Source organism: Hypanus sabinus, chromosome 7 (genome assembly GCF_030144855.1).
Source record: "Hypanus sabinus isolate sHypSab1 chromosome 7, sHypSab1.hap1, whole genome shotgun sequence".
Classification (NCBI taxonomy): domain Eukaryota; kingdom Metazoa; phylum Chordata; class Chondrichthyes; order Myliobatiformes; family Dasyatidae; genus Hypanus; species Hypanus sabinus.
Window position 1 is genome coordinate 125,183,267 of NC_082712.1, and position 15,623 is coordinate 125,198,889.

The 15,623-nt window shown below is 42.1% G+C and overlaps 2 protein-coding genes across 4 annotated transcripts in view; one reads left to right on the forward strand and one right to left on the reverse strand.

Moving 5' to 3' along the window:
• Nucleotides 1-15,623, reverse strand: part of LOC132397158 (uncharacterized) — an 84,575-nt gene that overhangs the window by 17,539 nt on the left and 51,413 nt on the right. For all 3 annotated transcript variants that reach the window (XR_009513283.1, XR_009513284.1, XM_059975536.1), the window contains exons 4-5: nucleotides 6,963-7,002; nucleotides 6,321-6,378 (exon numbers count right to left, since the gene is read on the reverse strand). The gene's annotated coding sequence lies outside the window, so the exon portion shown is untranslated. The remainder of the gene's footprint in view (nucleotides 1-6,320; nucleotides 6,379-6,962; nucleotides 7,003-15,623) is intronic.
• LOC132396393 (general transcription factor II-I repeat domain-containing protein 2-like) lies at nucleotides 13,829-14,738 on the forward strand. Its single transcript, XM_059973922.1, has 2 exons — nucleotides 13,829-14,595; nucleotides 14,681-14,738. Exon 1 carries the CDS (start codon nucleotides 13,989-13,991, stop codon nucleotides 14,589-14,591), a length of 603 nt encoding a protein of 200 aa, XP_059829905.1. The 5' UTR covers nucleotides 13,829-13,988; the 3' UTR covers nucleotides 14,592-14,595; nucleotides 14,681-14,738.

Consider the following 15,623-nt stretch of genomic DNA (forward strand, 5'->3'; position numbering starts at 1 on the left):
ATTCCTCCTCATCTCTGTTCTAAAAGGACGCGCCTCTATTCTGAGGTTGTGTTCTCTGGTCCTAGACTCTCCCATCATAGGGAACATCCTCTCGACCTCCACTCTATAGAGGCCTTTCAACATTGTAGGTTACAATGAGGCCACCCCTCATTCTTCTGAATTTCAGTGAGTAGACGCCTAGAGCCATCAAAAATTCTCATATGGCATTCCTTTCAATCCTGAATCATTTTTGTGAGCCTCCTTTGAACACTCCCCAATGTCAGCACATCCCTTCTAAGACAAGAGGCACAAAACTGCTCACAGTACTCCAAGCAGGGTCTCACCAGTGCTTTATAAAGCCTCAATGTTACATCCTTGTTTTATGATTGGAGGGATTGTCTTCAGGATATACAGATTAGGCCTATATTCATTAGGATTCAGAAGAATGAGAGGTGATCACATTGAAATGTAAAACAGATTTCCTTCTTAGTTTGACGTTGGGTGTGGTGTCTAAAACCAGGGGTTTGAAGTCTCAGAACCAGAGTTCAGGAAAGAAAAGAGAGAAACTTCTTCACCCACAGCAGAGTGAACCTTTGATGAGTCGTGAAGGCTCATTCACTGATTCAAGCCACAGAAGAACAGATTTTAGATATTAAGAGAATCAACAAGTATATGATGAACATGAAAAAGTGATACTTTAGTAAAATCTCAGCTTGGTGAAAGGCGGAGTAAGTGGGAGGGCTTTCAATGGACATCATCCGTAGCTATTTCTGTTGTTTCTATAAATTATCCAAGGCATCTGTGCTGGAGCCTTATTCTTTCTGTATAACTAGCAGACCTATTGTATGAGTGACTTTTGATGAAATCACACAGAGCCAAAAGGGACTGGGGTGAGGACTGCCTCAGCTAATGGTGATTGTAAGAGGAACTGTTGATGTGGGCCCACAAGCACCAATAAAGAGTGAGACTTCTTTTAGCAGCGTGTTCTGCTTGATGTGATTAACTGTGCTTCTCAATTCTGCCATTGAAGCATAACAAAGGATACTCAGCCTCCTTGTCCCAATAATTATTTTATGGATGTGCATGATGTGTGCAGTGTACATAGGCAGTATTGTGCCTTTCTCCCTCTCCTATGTGAACCTGTAGAACAGTGTAGTTGGTGCCCATGCTTCTCTACACACAAGCTCCAATCTGTGCAGCGTGGAAGTTAATCCCTCAATAAAATAACTTCAGATAAAACCAGTCATTTGAGCTGCAGTTAGCATCATAGAGTAATAGAGCACTACAGCACAGAAACAAGCCCTTTGGCCCATCTAATCTGTGCTGAACTATTATTCTCCTGAATCTCATTGACCTGCACCTGAACCATACCCTCCAATTAATTCTTATAAGAGCATAAGACACAGGAGCATAATTAGGCCATTCAGCCCCTTCGAGCCTGTTCCACCATTCTATCATGGCTGAATTATTATTAAACCTCTCAACACCATTCTCCTGCCATCTCCCCATAGCCTTTCACTCACTGATTAATCAAGAACCTATCAACCTCAGCCTTAAATATACTCAACAACTTGCCCTGCATAGCCATCTGTGGTAATGAATTCCACAGGTTCACCAGCCTCTGGCTAAAGACATTTTTCCTCATTTTTGTTCCAAATGGAAATCCCTCAGTTCCGAGGCTGTGCCCTCTAATGCTAGACTCTCCAACTATGGGAACCATCCTCTGCACATCCACTTTATCCAGACCTTTCAATATTCAATAGATTGCAAATAGACTACCTATTCTTCTAAATTCCAGCGAGTACAGGCTTAGAGCTATAAGCACTCCCCATATGTTAGTCCTTTCATTCATGGGTTCATGTTTATGAGCCTCCTACTGACCCTCTCCAATCTTTTCTTAGATAAGGACTCCAAAGCTGAGCACAATACTCCAAGTGCAGACTGATCAATGCCTTACAAATGCTCATCATCACATCCTTCTTTTTGTATTCTAGTCCTCTTCAAACAATGCTTACATTGCTTTTGCCTTCTTTACCACCGACTCAACCTGCAAACTAGTCAGTAGGAAATCCTGGGAGAGGGCTTCCAAGTCAATCAGCATCTCTGATTTTTAAAAATTTTCTCCCCATTTAGAAACTAGTCCAGGCCTTTATTCCTTCTTTCAAAGTGCATAACTATTATAGTTCATCTGCCACTTATTTGCCCATTCCCCAACCTGTCTAAGTTCTTCTGCAGACTCCCTACTTTCTCAGAACTACTTGCCCCTCCACCTATGTTTCTATTATCTGCAAACTTGTCCACAAAGCCATCAATTCCATTATCCAAATCATTAAAATATATTGTGAAAAGAACCGGTCCCAATACACTCCCTGTGGAACATCACTAGTCACCAGCAGCCAACGAGAAAAGGCCCCTTTATTCGCACTCTTTGCCTCCCGCCAGTCAGCCAATTTTTTATCCATGCTGGTATCTTTCCTGTAATACCACGGGCTCTTATCTTGTTTTGCAGCCTTATGTCTGGCAACTTGTCAAAGGCCTTCTGACAATCCCAGTAAAAAATATCCACTGACTCTCCTTTGTCTATACTATCTGTTATTTTCTTAAAAAGTCCCCACAGATTTGTCTGGCAAGATTTCCTCTTAAGGAAACAATGCTGACTTTGGCCTATTTTATCATGTGCCTGCAAATACCCTGAAACCTCATCCTTAATAATGTACTCCAACACCTTTCCAACTATTAAAGTCAGGCTAACGGGCCTAAACTTCCTGTTTTTTGCTTCCATTCCCTCTTAAAGAGCAGAGAGACATTTGCAATATTCCAATCCTCTGGAACTATTTCAGAATCTTGTGATTCCGGAGAGGTTATTACTAATGCCTTCACAATCTCTTCAGCTACCTCCTTCAGAATCCTCGGATGTAGCCTCATCCAGGTGCTTTATGTACCTTCAAACCTTTCAGCTTCCCAAGCACTTTCTCCTTAGTAATAGCAACTACACTCACTTCTGACCCCTGATACTCTTGAATTTATTGCATACTGCTGGTATCTTCCACAGTGAGGACTAATGCAAAATCCTTATTAAGTTATTCCACCATCTCTTTGTCCCCCATTACTACCTCTTCTGTGTCATTTTCCATCCGATATCTACTCTCAGCTTTCTTTTACTCTTAATACAGCATATCTGAAAAAACTTTTGATATTTTCTTTTATATTATTGGCTAGCTTACGTTAATATTTCACCTTTTAAGTCCTTATTGCTTTTTCAGTTGTCTTCTGTTACTTTTTTAAAAGCTTCCCAATCCTTCCCTGCTCACCCATAGTTGCGTTAGAATACTTCCCAAAGAAGTATCCCCTTAGAATACTTTTTTGGGATTTTCCTATCCTGTGGCTTCTGAGTTGATCCCAGAAACTCCAATCAATACTGCTCTGCGATTGTCTCTGCTAGTGTCCTTTCTAATCAATTTTGCCCAACTCCTCCCTCATGACTCTGTAATTCTCTTTACTCCACTATCATAGTGGTGCATCTGATCTTAGCTTCTTCTTCTCAACCTGCATGGTGAATTCTACCATATTATAATCATAGCCTCCAAAGTATTCCTGTGGTCCCAAAGCAAATCTGATTTATTACACAGCACCCAATCCAAAACTGCCTTTTTTCGAATGGGCTCAATCACAAGTTGTTCGAAAAAGCCATCTCATAGGCATTCTACAAATTCCTTCTCCTGAGGTTCAGGACCAACCTGATTTTCCCAAACTACCAGCATATTGAAATCCCCTGTGACTATTGCAACATTACTCTTTTTACACGCCTTTTCTATCACTCATTGTAATTCGTACCCCACATCCTGGCTACTGTCCAGAGGCCTATATATAATTCACAAAAGTTTTACACTTGCAGTTTCTTAATTCTACCCATGATTCTACATTTTCCAATCCTATGTCAACTCTTTATGAGATAATTATTATCACCCAGCAATTACTCTTACTCTCTCACTGCTACCTGGGAAAACCCATAGATGCAAATTTTGAAAGCAGGTTGAAATAATGCTATCATTGAGTGATAAGACATACTGATCCACAAAGCACATTATGGATCCTGAATGGTTTCCAGTTGAAGTCAAGAATCAATAGATTAGAATTGGCATTTTGCATTTTTATCATTCTTAATCCTACTCCCTGCACTTAAATATCCTCAAACCAACCCCAACTCCACTGTCTTCTCTAAGTTAACATTCCTTTCAATGGGTCCAATGATGTATCTTGATACGTCTTCTCTCTTATATTACATAAGAGGGGCTACTCTGGTTCAAAGATCCAGTCACACTTTGGGCTACATGTCACCCTTTGTGGTGGAGAAAGGAATTATGTCATCTGTAGAATGAAACAGAAAACTTTAATATTTATTGTTGCCCTTTTTGGCTGAAATAGTAGTAAACCACTGGTATTTGAGGGAGGGGATGGTGTTTCATTGAGCAGCCTGGTTTAGCATCTCTTATGCTACAGATGCATTTATGTATAAAATGATAATTTTTTTAAAATAGTTCTGTGATGGTACTGATTAAAAGCAAATGTTGGGCTGTAAAATTCTTTTCCCAAGGAAGAACAAATTGTCCATACATCTGTATTCCCAGGGTAATTTTCATTCTTAGCACAGCTAAAATCCCTACATAATTTTAAGAATGATTAACTATTTTCTTGTTAGAGATAAGCTAAACAAAAATGATGATTCTAGGAAGATTATTTTATTCACATTGATCTAGCATTACAAAACATGTCAATAGGACATTGATGAAACATTTTGGATCCAGTCTGTTCAAAGTAGGCAGAACATGGTGTTACTAGATAAGGATCTGGTTGAAGCTTTCGCTTTCTATTTTTTAATAAAACTAGCTAACCAGTTGACTATTTCCAAAAGATTTACTTATAAAACTTTGGTTTACTTATTTCTTTGTAAGAACGATGAACACAACAGTGAAAATGTTAAGTTCATAAAGTAGATCATACACTGCAGTGACCTCAATGTCATTTCAAGATATAACGGGTCTAAGAGCTGTCATCCGTACTTGTACATTATTCACTTATTATTTCCAGCAGAATGTCAAGCGCAGAAGCTCTACCACCAAAGAAAACGTAACTTGCAGGGGCATAAAGTGAGAAGTTTGGACCCAACTGGATACCTCTGTCAAAAAGACTGCGAGCAAAGTGACTTGCAGATGCTACAGCCCAGAAACAATGAGAGAAATTGATGGAAGCACTCTGCAGCTCAGGCAACAACTGTGGAAAGAGAAATAGAGTTGTGTTTCATGTCCAGGACCCTTCATCAGAACTGGGAAGAGAAATTAAATTAACATTAAGCACCGCGGGGGATAGTGGGGTTAAGTTCCCACGACCTATTAAATATTGTCAAAGGCATGAGCCTCAAATAGCCTCTGACAACCAAATCCAGCTCCTGGCCTTCATGTGTGGCTTAGCTACTAAGCCTGGCAGAACTGCTTCTGCTGACAGGAGAAGGGGCAAATGTGGGTTACTGGCACCTTTAAACCAGTTGCTTCAGGCAGATGGGCCTTGTCAGCCGTGGTTGGCAGCTCATCTAGGAGAAGGACAACTCTGATCTCAGAGCTCTGCTGCCTTGCAGCTATACCCACTCATGGTGAAAGCTTCAGGAGAAAAGTCCCAGGAAAAATATGGAGCCAGAGTCCGTAAGGTAGACTTTATGTCGAGCTCATCGTTGTTTGGCAACTCCAGCAATGCTGCTGGTGTCAAACTGTGCTGATCTCTGACACCCCTGTGTGGAGACAGGGAGCCTGCTGCTTGGGGAACAGCTTGCTTTCCATATCGTACTGCCTTGTCTTGGATACTGGCTGATATATCACATAGACAGCTAGGACACAACATTCATGGTTAACCCTGAGCAGTGCAGGGTCTCCTCTGATGCAAAGGTGACATAAATTGGGAGTTGCACAGCTTATCATGAGCCATTGATACAGAATAGTTGAAAGGAGTTAGATGAACACAAGCACAAGCCAACAATCAATTGAAGATCTTGCCTTTCGATCAAAAGAGAAGTTTATTCCGTTTACTTATCAATTCTGGGGAAATGTGTTCCTTATTCTACTCAATCAGAACACTTTTACCAGTATTCAGTTGCTGGGCAAATAACTCTGGGGAGACCGGAAGTGGTGGCAGGGTCAGTCTGTATTTTCAGTCACGTTGGTTGTCATAAAAATATTACCAGGAGCAACTCATAGTGTCTACCAGAGAAATCGGTGAAGCTTACACATAATGGTGAGCTTCCTAGCAGCATTTTAACAGTTAGCGAATAAATCATAAGATAGAAACCTCACCTTATCTGCCAGTATAGAGTTGATTTGGCACAAATTCCCTGCAGTCCTGGTGAATAATCTGTGAAGGTTAAATGAAAACATAGCATTTTTGCGAACAACACACAAGGCTTGCTGAAATTGCCCAGATCTGGTGGACGTCAGTCTTAACATTAACGAGAAATGCAGATGTAGATATTCCATTAGGATGTTTGATTCACCTCGTAAAATAAACCCCAAAATGCACCCCTAAGAAGCATCAGGGTTACAATGTTGTCAGGTCAAGAAATGAAAAGGAAGTTTTGTGTGCTAAGTAATGTTGACTGCTTCACGAATTGATGGTTTCTCATTTCCATGTTCAGCTAGAAATCACAAGATTGTAAGTTGTGAAAACGGACAAGAGCATGTGCTTAAAAAGAGATTATTGTTTCCATGCTTTACAAACAATTGCTGCAGCATAACTCTCTTTACAAGTCTTTGCCTTGAAATGTTTACAATAATTGCTTTAGTCAGCATGTTTGCATAATTAATTAAAGAAGATACTTTTTGCAGGGTGGGTGGTTGGGGTTGGCAGGGGGAAGAATTTTTATGTAAACCACACAACCTATGACAGAGAAAAGCAGTGGCTAAATTGTTGGGGGAAAATATGGGAAAAGAAATACTCACTTTTTTTTTGCCTTTCTGTTTATGCAGCTGTTGTTAAAAGCTAAAACAAAAATGGGATAATTAAATCAAAATTCCAGGAAAAGCCTAGTCTTCAAAGCAAGAGCTGGTATTCTCAAGATACTGGTCTTCAGCAAATCTGGATGAGGTAGTATGCATGGATGTCATAGGTCACATTCCTGTATTTCACCAGGCAGATCCCCGCTAGCTTTGGTGATTGCTCACTAGGGCCAGTAATGTAAAATGAAATGAGGGAATGTGCCTTGGAGTTGTGTAAGTGACCGTAGGGAGACCAGAAGTGGTGGCAGGGAAAGTCAGCTGACGCTCATTTCTAAGAATTTTTAAGAGCAGGGTAACTAACCTGATGTCTGCTGAGAGTTAGTTATTCATAGCAGGGCTTAATGAATGTTTTGGTTTGTCTCTGCATTAACTAGAGTTGTGCTGGCTTCAATGCTAAACAAGGATATATTTTCTGTATTTTGTCCGGGGGGTGGGGGGGGGGGGAAGCTTCCATCGCAAAGAATACAATTAGTTTCTCACTGATTATTGGTTGGAAAATGGAGGAAAACTGACAGCTCCCTATCTAATTACAACCCGTGTAACCCGTGTAGGCTCAAACCTGAAGCCATGTCAGCATGTTTGTCACCTAGCACCTGTTGAATGTGTGGTGGTGAAAACAAGATCTACATTCCTACAGGAAGCTCATCTTTCCGTAATTACCTATTGAGTTACAGTGCCAGAGATCACTGCTTCTCTTTTGTTTTCATCAGTTTCCTCCCTGTCTTATTTTCCTTTCTTCCAATGAAGTTGTTGAGCATGGTCTTGTGTGCATCATTCATCCTCCATCATGATGGACGGGCATATTATATATAACTATGGACCTTGAGAATGAGCATCAGCAGGTGGGTAGAGGGAAGGGGTGCAGAGGGACACTTGTGAATGGGGGTGTTCGCTCTGATCATGCAAAGGTCATGTTCATCCACCATCTTATCCCACTCGATTTCCACAATTTATAGCGGGAGTCATTGAAAAGGAATCAGGAGACGGAATTGTTTCTAATCTGTTGTTAACCTCTTCCTAGCTTGGAGGAGTAATTATATCACGATCATACACTGGCTATGATGTAGTAGTTTTCGTGAACTGAAAGGGGCTTTCTTCCATGCATCTGAAGGTTTTACTCATCGGAATAAACACAACTATTTTATCCCAATAGCTCCAATTTTTAACCATATAGTTCCACCACAGTGAGTGATTAATTTTAAACCAGTAATGTAGTCCTTCCTTGGAACAGCAACATATCTAGGCACAATGTTGAACTGTGCAGTGACATGCTACAAAAATATAACCTTTGAAAACATCAGGACCCTTATGGCTTTATATATATGTAAAACCCATGAAGGTGACAACAACAATGATACAATATTTAAAAACCTGACTGTACAATGAGTAGAGGAGACCTGCTTAACCACAGCAGAAGGAATCTCTCATTCTAAAATGAATGAGATGCCTGTTCGAGTGGTCAGTGTACCATCCTCTCCATAGACTCTTTTTCTCCCGGTTATGATGAATAAGCAACCCATTCAATTGCTGCTATCTTACTGCATCCCATATTATGTGACACAAGAGAAAAAGGAGACCACAGATACTGGAATCTGGAGCAAAGAAACAAGCTGTGGAGGGAATTAGTGAGCCCAACAACATCTGTGGAGGGAAATGAAGATCGACAAACTTCATCTGGACTGAAAGATAGAGGGGAGATAGCCAGCTTAAAGAGGTGGCAGGACGGGCTGAAGCACGAGCTGGCAATTGATGGGTGGATCCAAGTGAGGAGGTAGGTGGAAGAGAGAAAGCTGGGAGGTGATATGTGGAGGTAGCAAAGGATGGCAGATGATGAAAGGAAAGGAAGGTGGAGCATGAACCAAATAAGGAGTTAGTGTGGGGTATTAGGAACAGTAAGGGGAGGGACCCTGTGGGGGTCAGTGGATGAGTGACAGGTAGATGGAATGGATGAAGGAGGGGACAAAAAATGTAATGAAGGTTCTGGAGTTGATGTGCTTGTTGGAGGAACTGAGTAGATCAGGAGGAGAGAAAATAGGTGCAGAGGGGGAGCAAATTACTTGAAGTTGACAACTGAATTAAGATCTGTTCCGTAACTTATTGTAAGAGTGTGTTATATGTAAATTAACATCATAATAGTTTTCCTTTCTTCTTTCCTTTGTATGACATTGTTGATGAATGTTCTTGCTTTAATCCCCCTTGCACAAATCTGGAATAATACAATTCAAAGATGAGGGTTGTCAAGGATCCTGCTAAGGTTTATAATAGCAGCTGTTTAATTTGTATGTGTTCTTACTGTCCATTTGGGTTTAATTTCCAGAATAAGATGCAAGTTCAGAAAAACTGCAACACTCATCGTCTAGGTCAGCTGCAAAAGCCCTAGGAAGACCTGGAAAATCCCAATTACAACTCCCTGATCTGATATTGCTGCTCACTGCAGGGTACCACTTGATAACTATGGTCATCCCTCTGTGTTCCTATAGGCATATTCATATGGGCTTTCGATCCGCCACCCACCTTGCCCTGTGATGGCAAGCATCAGGTACAATGTCTTTCTACAGAGGAAGAAAGGTTCGAGCGGAGTAATGCTATATGGTCACATGGACGAGTAGTGTGGGAAACAAATTGAAGCAGGCGGTTTTCCTGGTGCTGGCTACAGCAGAAGCAGATTGCATGACGTAGTCAATATGTTCAGGAGGCTAGGGGATAAAATTGGAATTTAAGTTCCTAAAGAACATTTGTCCTCACACAAGTCTATTGTGGGTATTAAAGAGAGTAAGCATAGTTTTTGTCTAAAAATACTTCCTCTCCAGTTTACAATGACTAATTGTTATCTACAATATCTTGACAACAGTTGTGACAAACCAGGAATGGTCTCAAATCTACCTTACCTGTCACCTGCTCCGAGTCCAAATCAGACTGGAAACATTCAAGCATCGATTTGTAAATTTCAGTGCTTCAAAGCACCATGGAAAACTTGAATTTTACTCCAAATTGCAGTGCCATTTTATTTCCTTTAACATTACAAAACAGTTTGCTGGTAAACACAACCAACATTTGTATCTCTTTGTTTCGATGTGCTGGAATTAATTACTTTTGGAAGGGACTGAGGAGGAATAGGGGCATGTTAAATGCAGGATTTGGACCACCTGACTTGATAATTCCTCTGAACTTTATTACTGGAACTTGGCAACATTGTGGAACTGACTGAAAGCAATTGAATTTAGTTTTGAAGGTACAGTAAGTTCTTGGCTACAGTTTGCTGCACATTTCATAAGGTGCTGTGCCTGGAGTACAGGGCCTGCTTGATTTTGTGAGTCCCTCACTTGCTTTTCACACGAGAAAAATAAAATAGCTAAAATAAATACAAAAAGCCCTGCAATTACACAGCAAAGTACAAGCTGCTTCTACGAGCAAGTCAGTTGTTTTTCAATTTCGTCATGGTTTCTTATTACATGTTAAGAATTGAATACAGTTCATTAACATTTGTAAAGATAGACAGACTTCCAACATGGTATGTAGTTGTCACTGATACTCCTTTTTCTGGAATGACACTGCATATAGGTTACTAACAGCCATATCAATAGAACTGACATTAATAGAAAAATGTGACATTTGGATGACACTAGCTCCAGAAAAATTGTCTGATCAGTTCCACTCCTTCGCGCTTCCCTGATTTCAAAATACCATTAAATTTGCTTCGAAGATCTTTTCAGGAAAGAATGCAGTCACTACACGTCATTCGGTATGTGGTGCGTGGGTAAGTGGGAGAATCTGGGAGCATATTGATGGGAATGTGTTAGAATTTTTAAAAATGGTACTAGCATTGGGTACTATACGTGAGTACTTGATTGCTGGTGCAGACTCAATAGACTGTTCCATTCTGTATGAATATAAAATCACTGTGCAATATTTGCCCTCTTGTCCTTTGCTGAATTGCCTGTGAAAGTTGATCTCTGGATGCTCACTGGAAAAATAAACTCCAGAATTCAGTTCTGTGGTGCCTCTTGTCTAGAGCCAGGGCTGCTCAACTGACTTTCATACTCTGTATTTCTCTCTTGATACGACAAGCTCATTATCCCAGGAATCAAGAGAACCTCTGCCTTCACTGACTGCAGGGGATGCATATCATTGATTTGGCATAGCGACCAATCCTTCAGCTATTAGACCATAAGCCCATTGGAGCAGAATCAGGCCATTCAGCCCATCGAATGCACACCATTTCATCATGGCTACCCATTTTCCCTCTCGACCTATTTTCCTGTCTTCTCCCCATCACCATTCACATCCCGACTAATCAAGAACGCATCAACCTTGGCCTTAAATACATCCAATGACCTGGCCTCCATAGTCACCTGTGGCAAAGAAATCCACAGATGCACTGCTTTCTGGCTAAGAAAATTCATCATCATTCCTGTTCTAAAGGGGCAACCCTCTATTCTGAGGCTGTGCCCTCTGGTCCTAGAATCCCCCATTATAGGAAACATCCACCCCACAACCACTCCACAAAGGTTTTTCAACATTCAATGGGTTTAAATGAAATCCCCCCTCATTTTTTTTAAATTTCAGTGAGTTCAGGCCCAGAATCATCAAGCACTCCATATATGATAACCCTATCACTTCTGGGATCATTCTCGTGAACATTCACTAAAACCTCTTCAATGTCAGCACATCAGTTCTTAGATAAGGGACCCAAATCTGCTCATGGTATTTCAAGTGAGGCCTCACCAGTGCCTTATAAAGCATCAGAATTACATTCTTGCTTTTATATTCTTGTCCTCTCAAACAATGTATTTGTCTTCCTCTCCACTGACTCAACCTGTATGTTATCCTTTAGGGAATCCTGCACGAGTATTCCTAAGTCGCTTTGTACTTTGGATTCTTGAAGTTTCCGGCCATTTAGAGAATTTGTTCCTTTTACCGAAGTGCATGACCATTAACTTCCTGACACTGTAATCCATCTGCCGCTTCTTTGCCCATTCCCCCAATCTGTCTAAATCCTTCTGCAGAGTCCCTGCTTCCTCAACACTACCTGCCCCTCCGCCTATCTTCATATCATCTGCATGTCTTCCATGATGAGGATGACTCCAAGTTCACGCAATAGCCACTGCTCTACATACCGTCCTTACACATCTGGAGAAGAAGGATGCTTATGTGAGAATGCTGTCCTTGGACTGCAGTTCAGCATTCAACACCATAATTCCATCCAGGCTCGACAAGAAGCTCAGAGACCTCAGCCTTCACCCTGCCTTGTGCAACTGGATTCTGGACATCCTGTCAGTTCGCCAGCAGGTTGCAAGAGTGGGCTCCCTCACCTCCAACCCTCTAACTCTCAATACAGGAGCCCCTCAGGGCTGTGTACTGAGTCCCCTCCTTCACTCCCTGTATATCCATGATTGTATCGCCACCCACAACAATCTGTTAATTATATTTGCCGACGACACTACATTGATTGGCCCAATAACGAAGTGGCCCACAGGGAAGAAGTCATCTCCTTGGAATAGTGGTGTCAAGAAAACAACCTCTCCCTCAATGTCGCAAAAACAAAGGAGCTGGTTGTGGATTTCAGGAAGAATGGAGATGGGCTAACCCCTGTTGACATTAATGGATCTGGGTTTGAGAGTGGAAACAGCTTTAAGTTTCTCAGTATCCACTTCACTGAGGACCTCACGTGGTCTGTACACACAAGCTGTGTGGTGAAAAAGGCACAACAGTGCCTCTTTCACTTCAGATGATTGAGGAAATCTGGTATGGGCCCCCAAATCCTAAGAGCTTTCTACAGGGGCACAATTGAGAGCATCCTGACTGGCTGCATCACTGCCTCATATGAGAACTTCACATCCTTTAATTACAGGACTCTTCAAAGAGTGGTGAGGACAGCCCAGTGCATCTGTAGTTGTGAACTTCCCATGATCCTGGACATTCACAAAGACAGTATGTAAAAAGGGCCTGTAGGATCATTGGGGACCCGAGTCACTCCAACCACAATCTATTCTAGCTGCTATCATCCGGGAAGCGGTACCGCAGCATAAAAGCCAGGACCAACAGGCTCCAGGACAGCTTCTTCCACCAGGCCATCAGACTGATGAACTCACACTGACTTCCTCTTGTTCTTACCTACACTTCATTCTCTGCAACTTCCGCCATCTGCAAAGTGATCCTACCACCAAACATATCTTTACCTGCCCCATACTCTCTGCTTTCCAGGGGGATTGCTCCCTCTGTGATGCCCTTGTCCATTCATCCCTCCCCACTCATCTCTCTCCTAGCAGCACTCATCCCAGCGAGTGGCCAAAGTGCTACATCTGCCCATTCACCTCCTCCCTCACCTCCATTCAGGACCCCGAACAGTCCTTCCAGGAGAGGCAACACTTCACTTCGGAGTCTTCTGTGGTCATCTGTGGTATCCCATACTCCTGATGAGGCATCGTCTACATTTTAATTCTGGTTCCCCTAACCCGGGGGTCGGCAACCTGCGGCTCCCGAGCCATTTGTGGCTCTTTCACCTCTGTGCTGCGGCTCCCTGTGGCTTTGGGAAATAATTGGTCAGTATTTAATTAAAATGTATTTTATGTTAGTTTGTTAGCTTTTGAAATGTAATTATGGTGATCTTGTACAACCTAAGTGTAGCGACACATTTCCTGCCACATCCGAAACGGCTCACAATTAGCCAGCATTCCGGCTAAGGGAGATAGCCTACGGGGGTTTGTGAGTACGCGTCTTTTGCAGCATCTGCGTCCATGGGGGCTGGGTTGAGGGAGGCTTAAAAGCAAGGCTGTTTAGTTCGAATAAAGCTATCTTTGACTGCAGTTTACTGACACCGCTACAACGTGTTTTTATCGCTGGCTGTCCAGACGGAAGGTGCTGAAACGCTTTGTCGCGTGTCTGGAAGAAGTGAAAACTTTCCTGGGCAGCAAAGGGCTCACCTTTCCTGAGCTGGAACAGCCAGAGTGGCTGGAAAAGCTACACTTCATGTTAGACATGACAGCGCACCTGAACACGCTGAACACAGCTCTTCAGGGGAAAGGACGTACAGCCCTGCACATGTTGGAGGATGTTTTGGCATTCGAGCGCAAGTTGACAGTGCTTGCCAGAGATTTACAGAAAGGCACTTTGTCTCACTTCCCCAATTTGAGAGAGTTCAAACAAGGTCACGACATGATAATTTCGGAGTATTTACATTCTGCAATCATCGCAATGCAAACATCGTTTGGGAAACGCTTCTGTGAGTTCAGAGAGGAAAAAAACACATTATCCTTCCCGGTCACTCCCTTAAGCATCGATCCTTCCCTACTGAATACGACTGCATTGGCAGGTGTGATTCAACCTGATCTTGAGATGGAACTGGCCGACATAGCCGACAAAGACATATGGGTGTCCAAGTTTAGACGCTTGACAGCAGACCTTGAAGATGTTGCCCGTCAGAAGGCCGTTCTTGCTCAGAAACACAAATGGAGTGATATTGAAAACCTCACAGATGACAGCTTGCGATCCTGTGTAAAGATGAAGGTGACATCATACAGCCCTGATGTGCAGACGCTGTGCGCTGAGGTCCAGGAGCAGAAATCCCATTAACCAAGTATGATAAATATTTTAATTGCCTATTATTTTACTTATATTCATATTTTTTCATTGTTCAGTGAAATAGTCCTTTCATTTTTCAGGATGACAGCTGGCTGACGTTATTTTTGGTTTGCTGCTGGTGGAAAATTTAAGTTCGGCGTTTTTCATAAATACAAGAAGGACTCAAATAGACATTGAATATTTTACTTAAAAGTAACTTTCAACCCAACGTCTTTTTTTCGGAGTTCAAAATGTTTTTGTTGCATGCAGAAATGTAATTTCGTTTTCTCTGCAGGAGTTCATCAATTTCATAAATGCAACACATTATAGTTTGTTTATACATAGCATAAAGGCAAAAAAAACGTTGTATGCAGTGTTATTTCATTTTAAATGTCAAACGGGTTTTGCGGCTCCCAGTGTTTTCTTTTCTGTGGGAAACGGGTCCAAGTGGCTCTTTCAGTGGTAAAGGTTGCTGACCCCTGCCCTAACCATTCCGATGTGTCAGTCTGTGGCCACTTGTGCCATGTTGAGGCCACCCTCAGGGTAGAGGAGCAACACCTAATGTCTATTCTGTCTCCAAACTAATGGCATGAATATCAATTTATCTTTCCAGTACAAAAATTCCCTCCCCCTCCCCTCTTCTTCTGTTCCTCACTCTGACCTCTAACCACTTCTCACTTGCCATCACCTCCTCTGGTGCCCCTCCTCCTTCCCTTTCTCCTATGGTCCACTCTTCTCTCCATTCAGATTCCTTCCTGTCAAGCCCTTTACTTTTCCCACCCACCTGACTTAAACTATCACCTTCTAGCTACCCTCCTTCCCCTCCCCCAACCTTGTTAAACAGCCTCATGTGTTCATGTGTCTCAGCGTATCAAAGGCCTTCTGAAAATCCAAGTAAACAACATCCACTGATTCTCCTTTGTCTATCCTGCCTGTTACTTCCTCAAAGAATTCTAACAGATTTGTCAGGAATGAATTCCCCTTCAGAAAAACGTGCTGACTTCGGCCTATTTTGTCACGTGCCACGAAGTATCCCAAAACCTC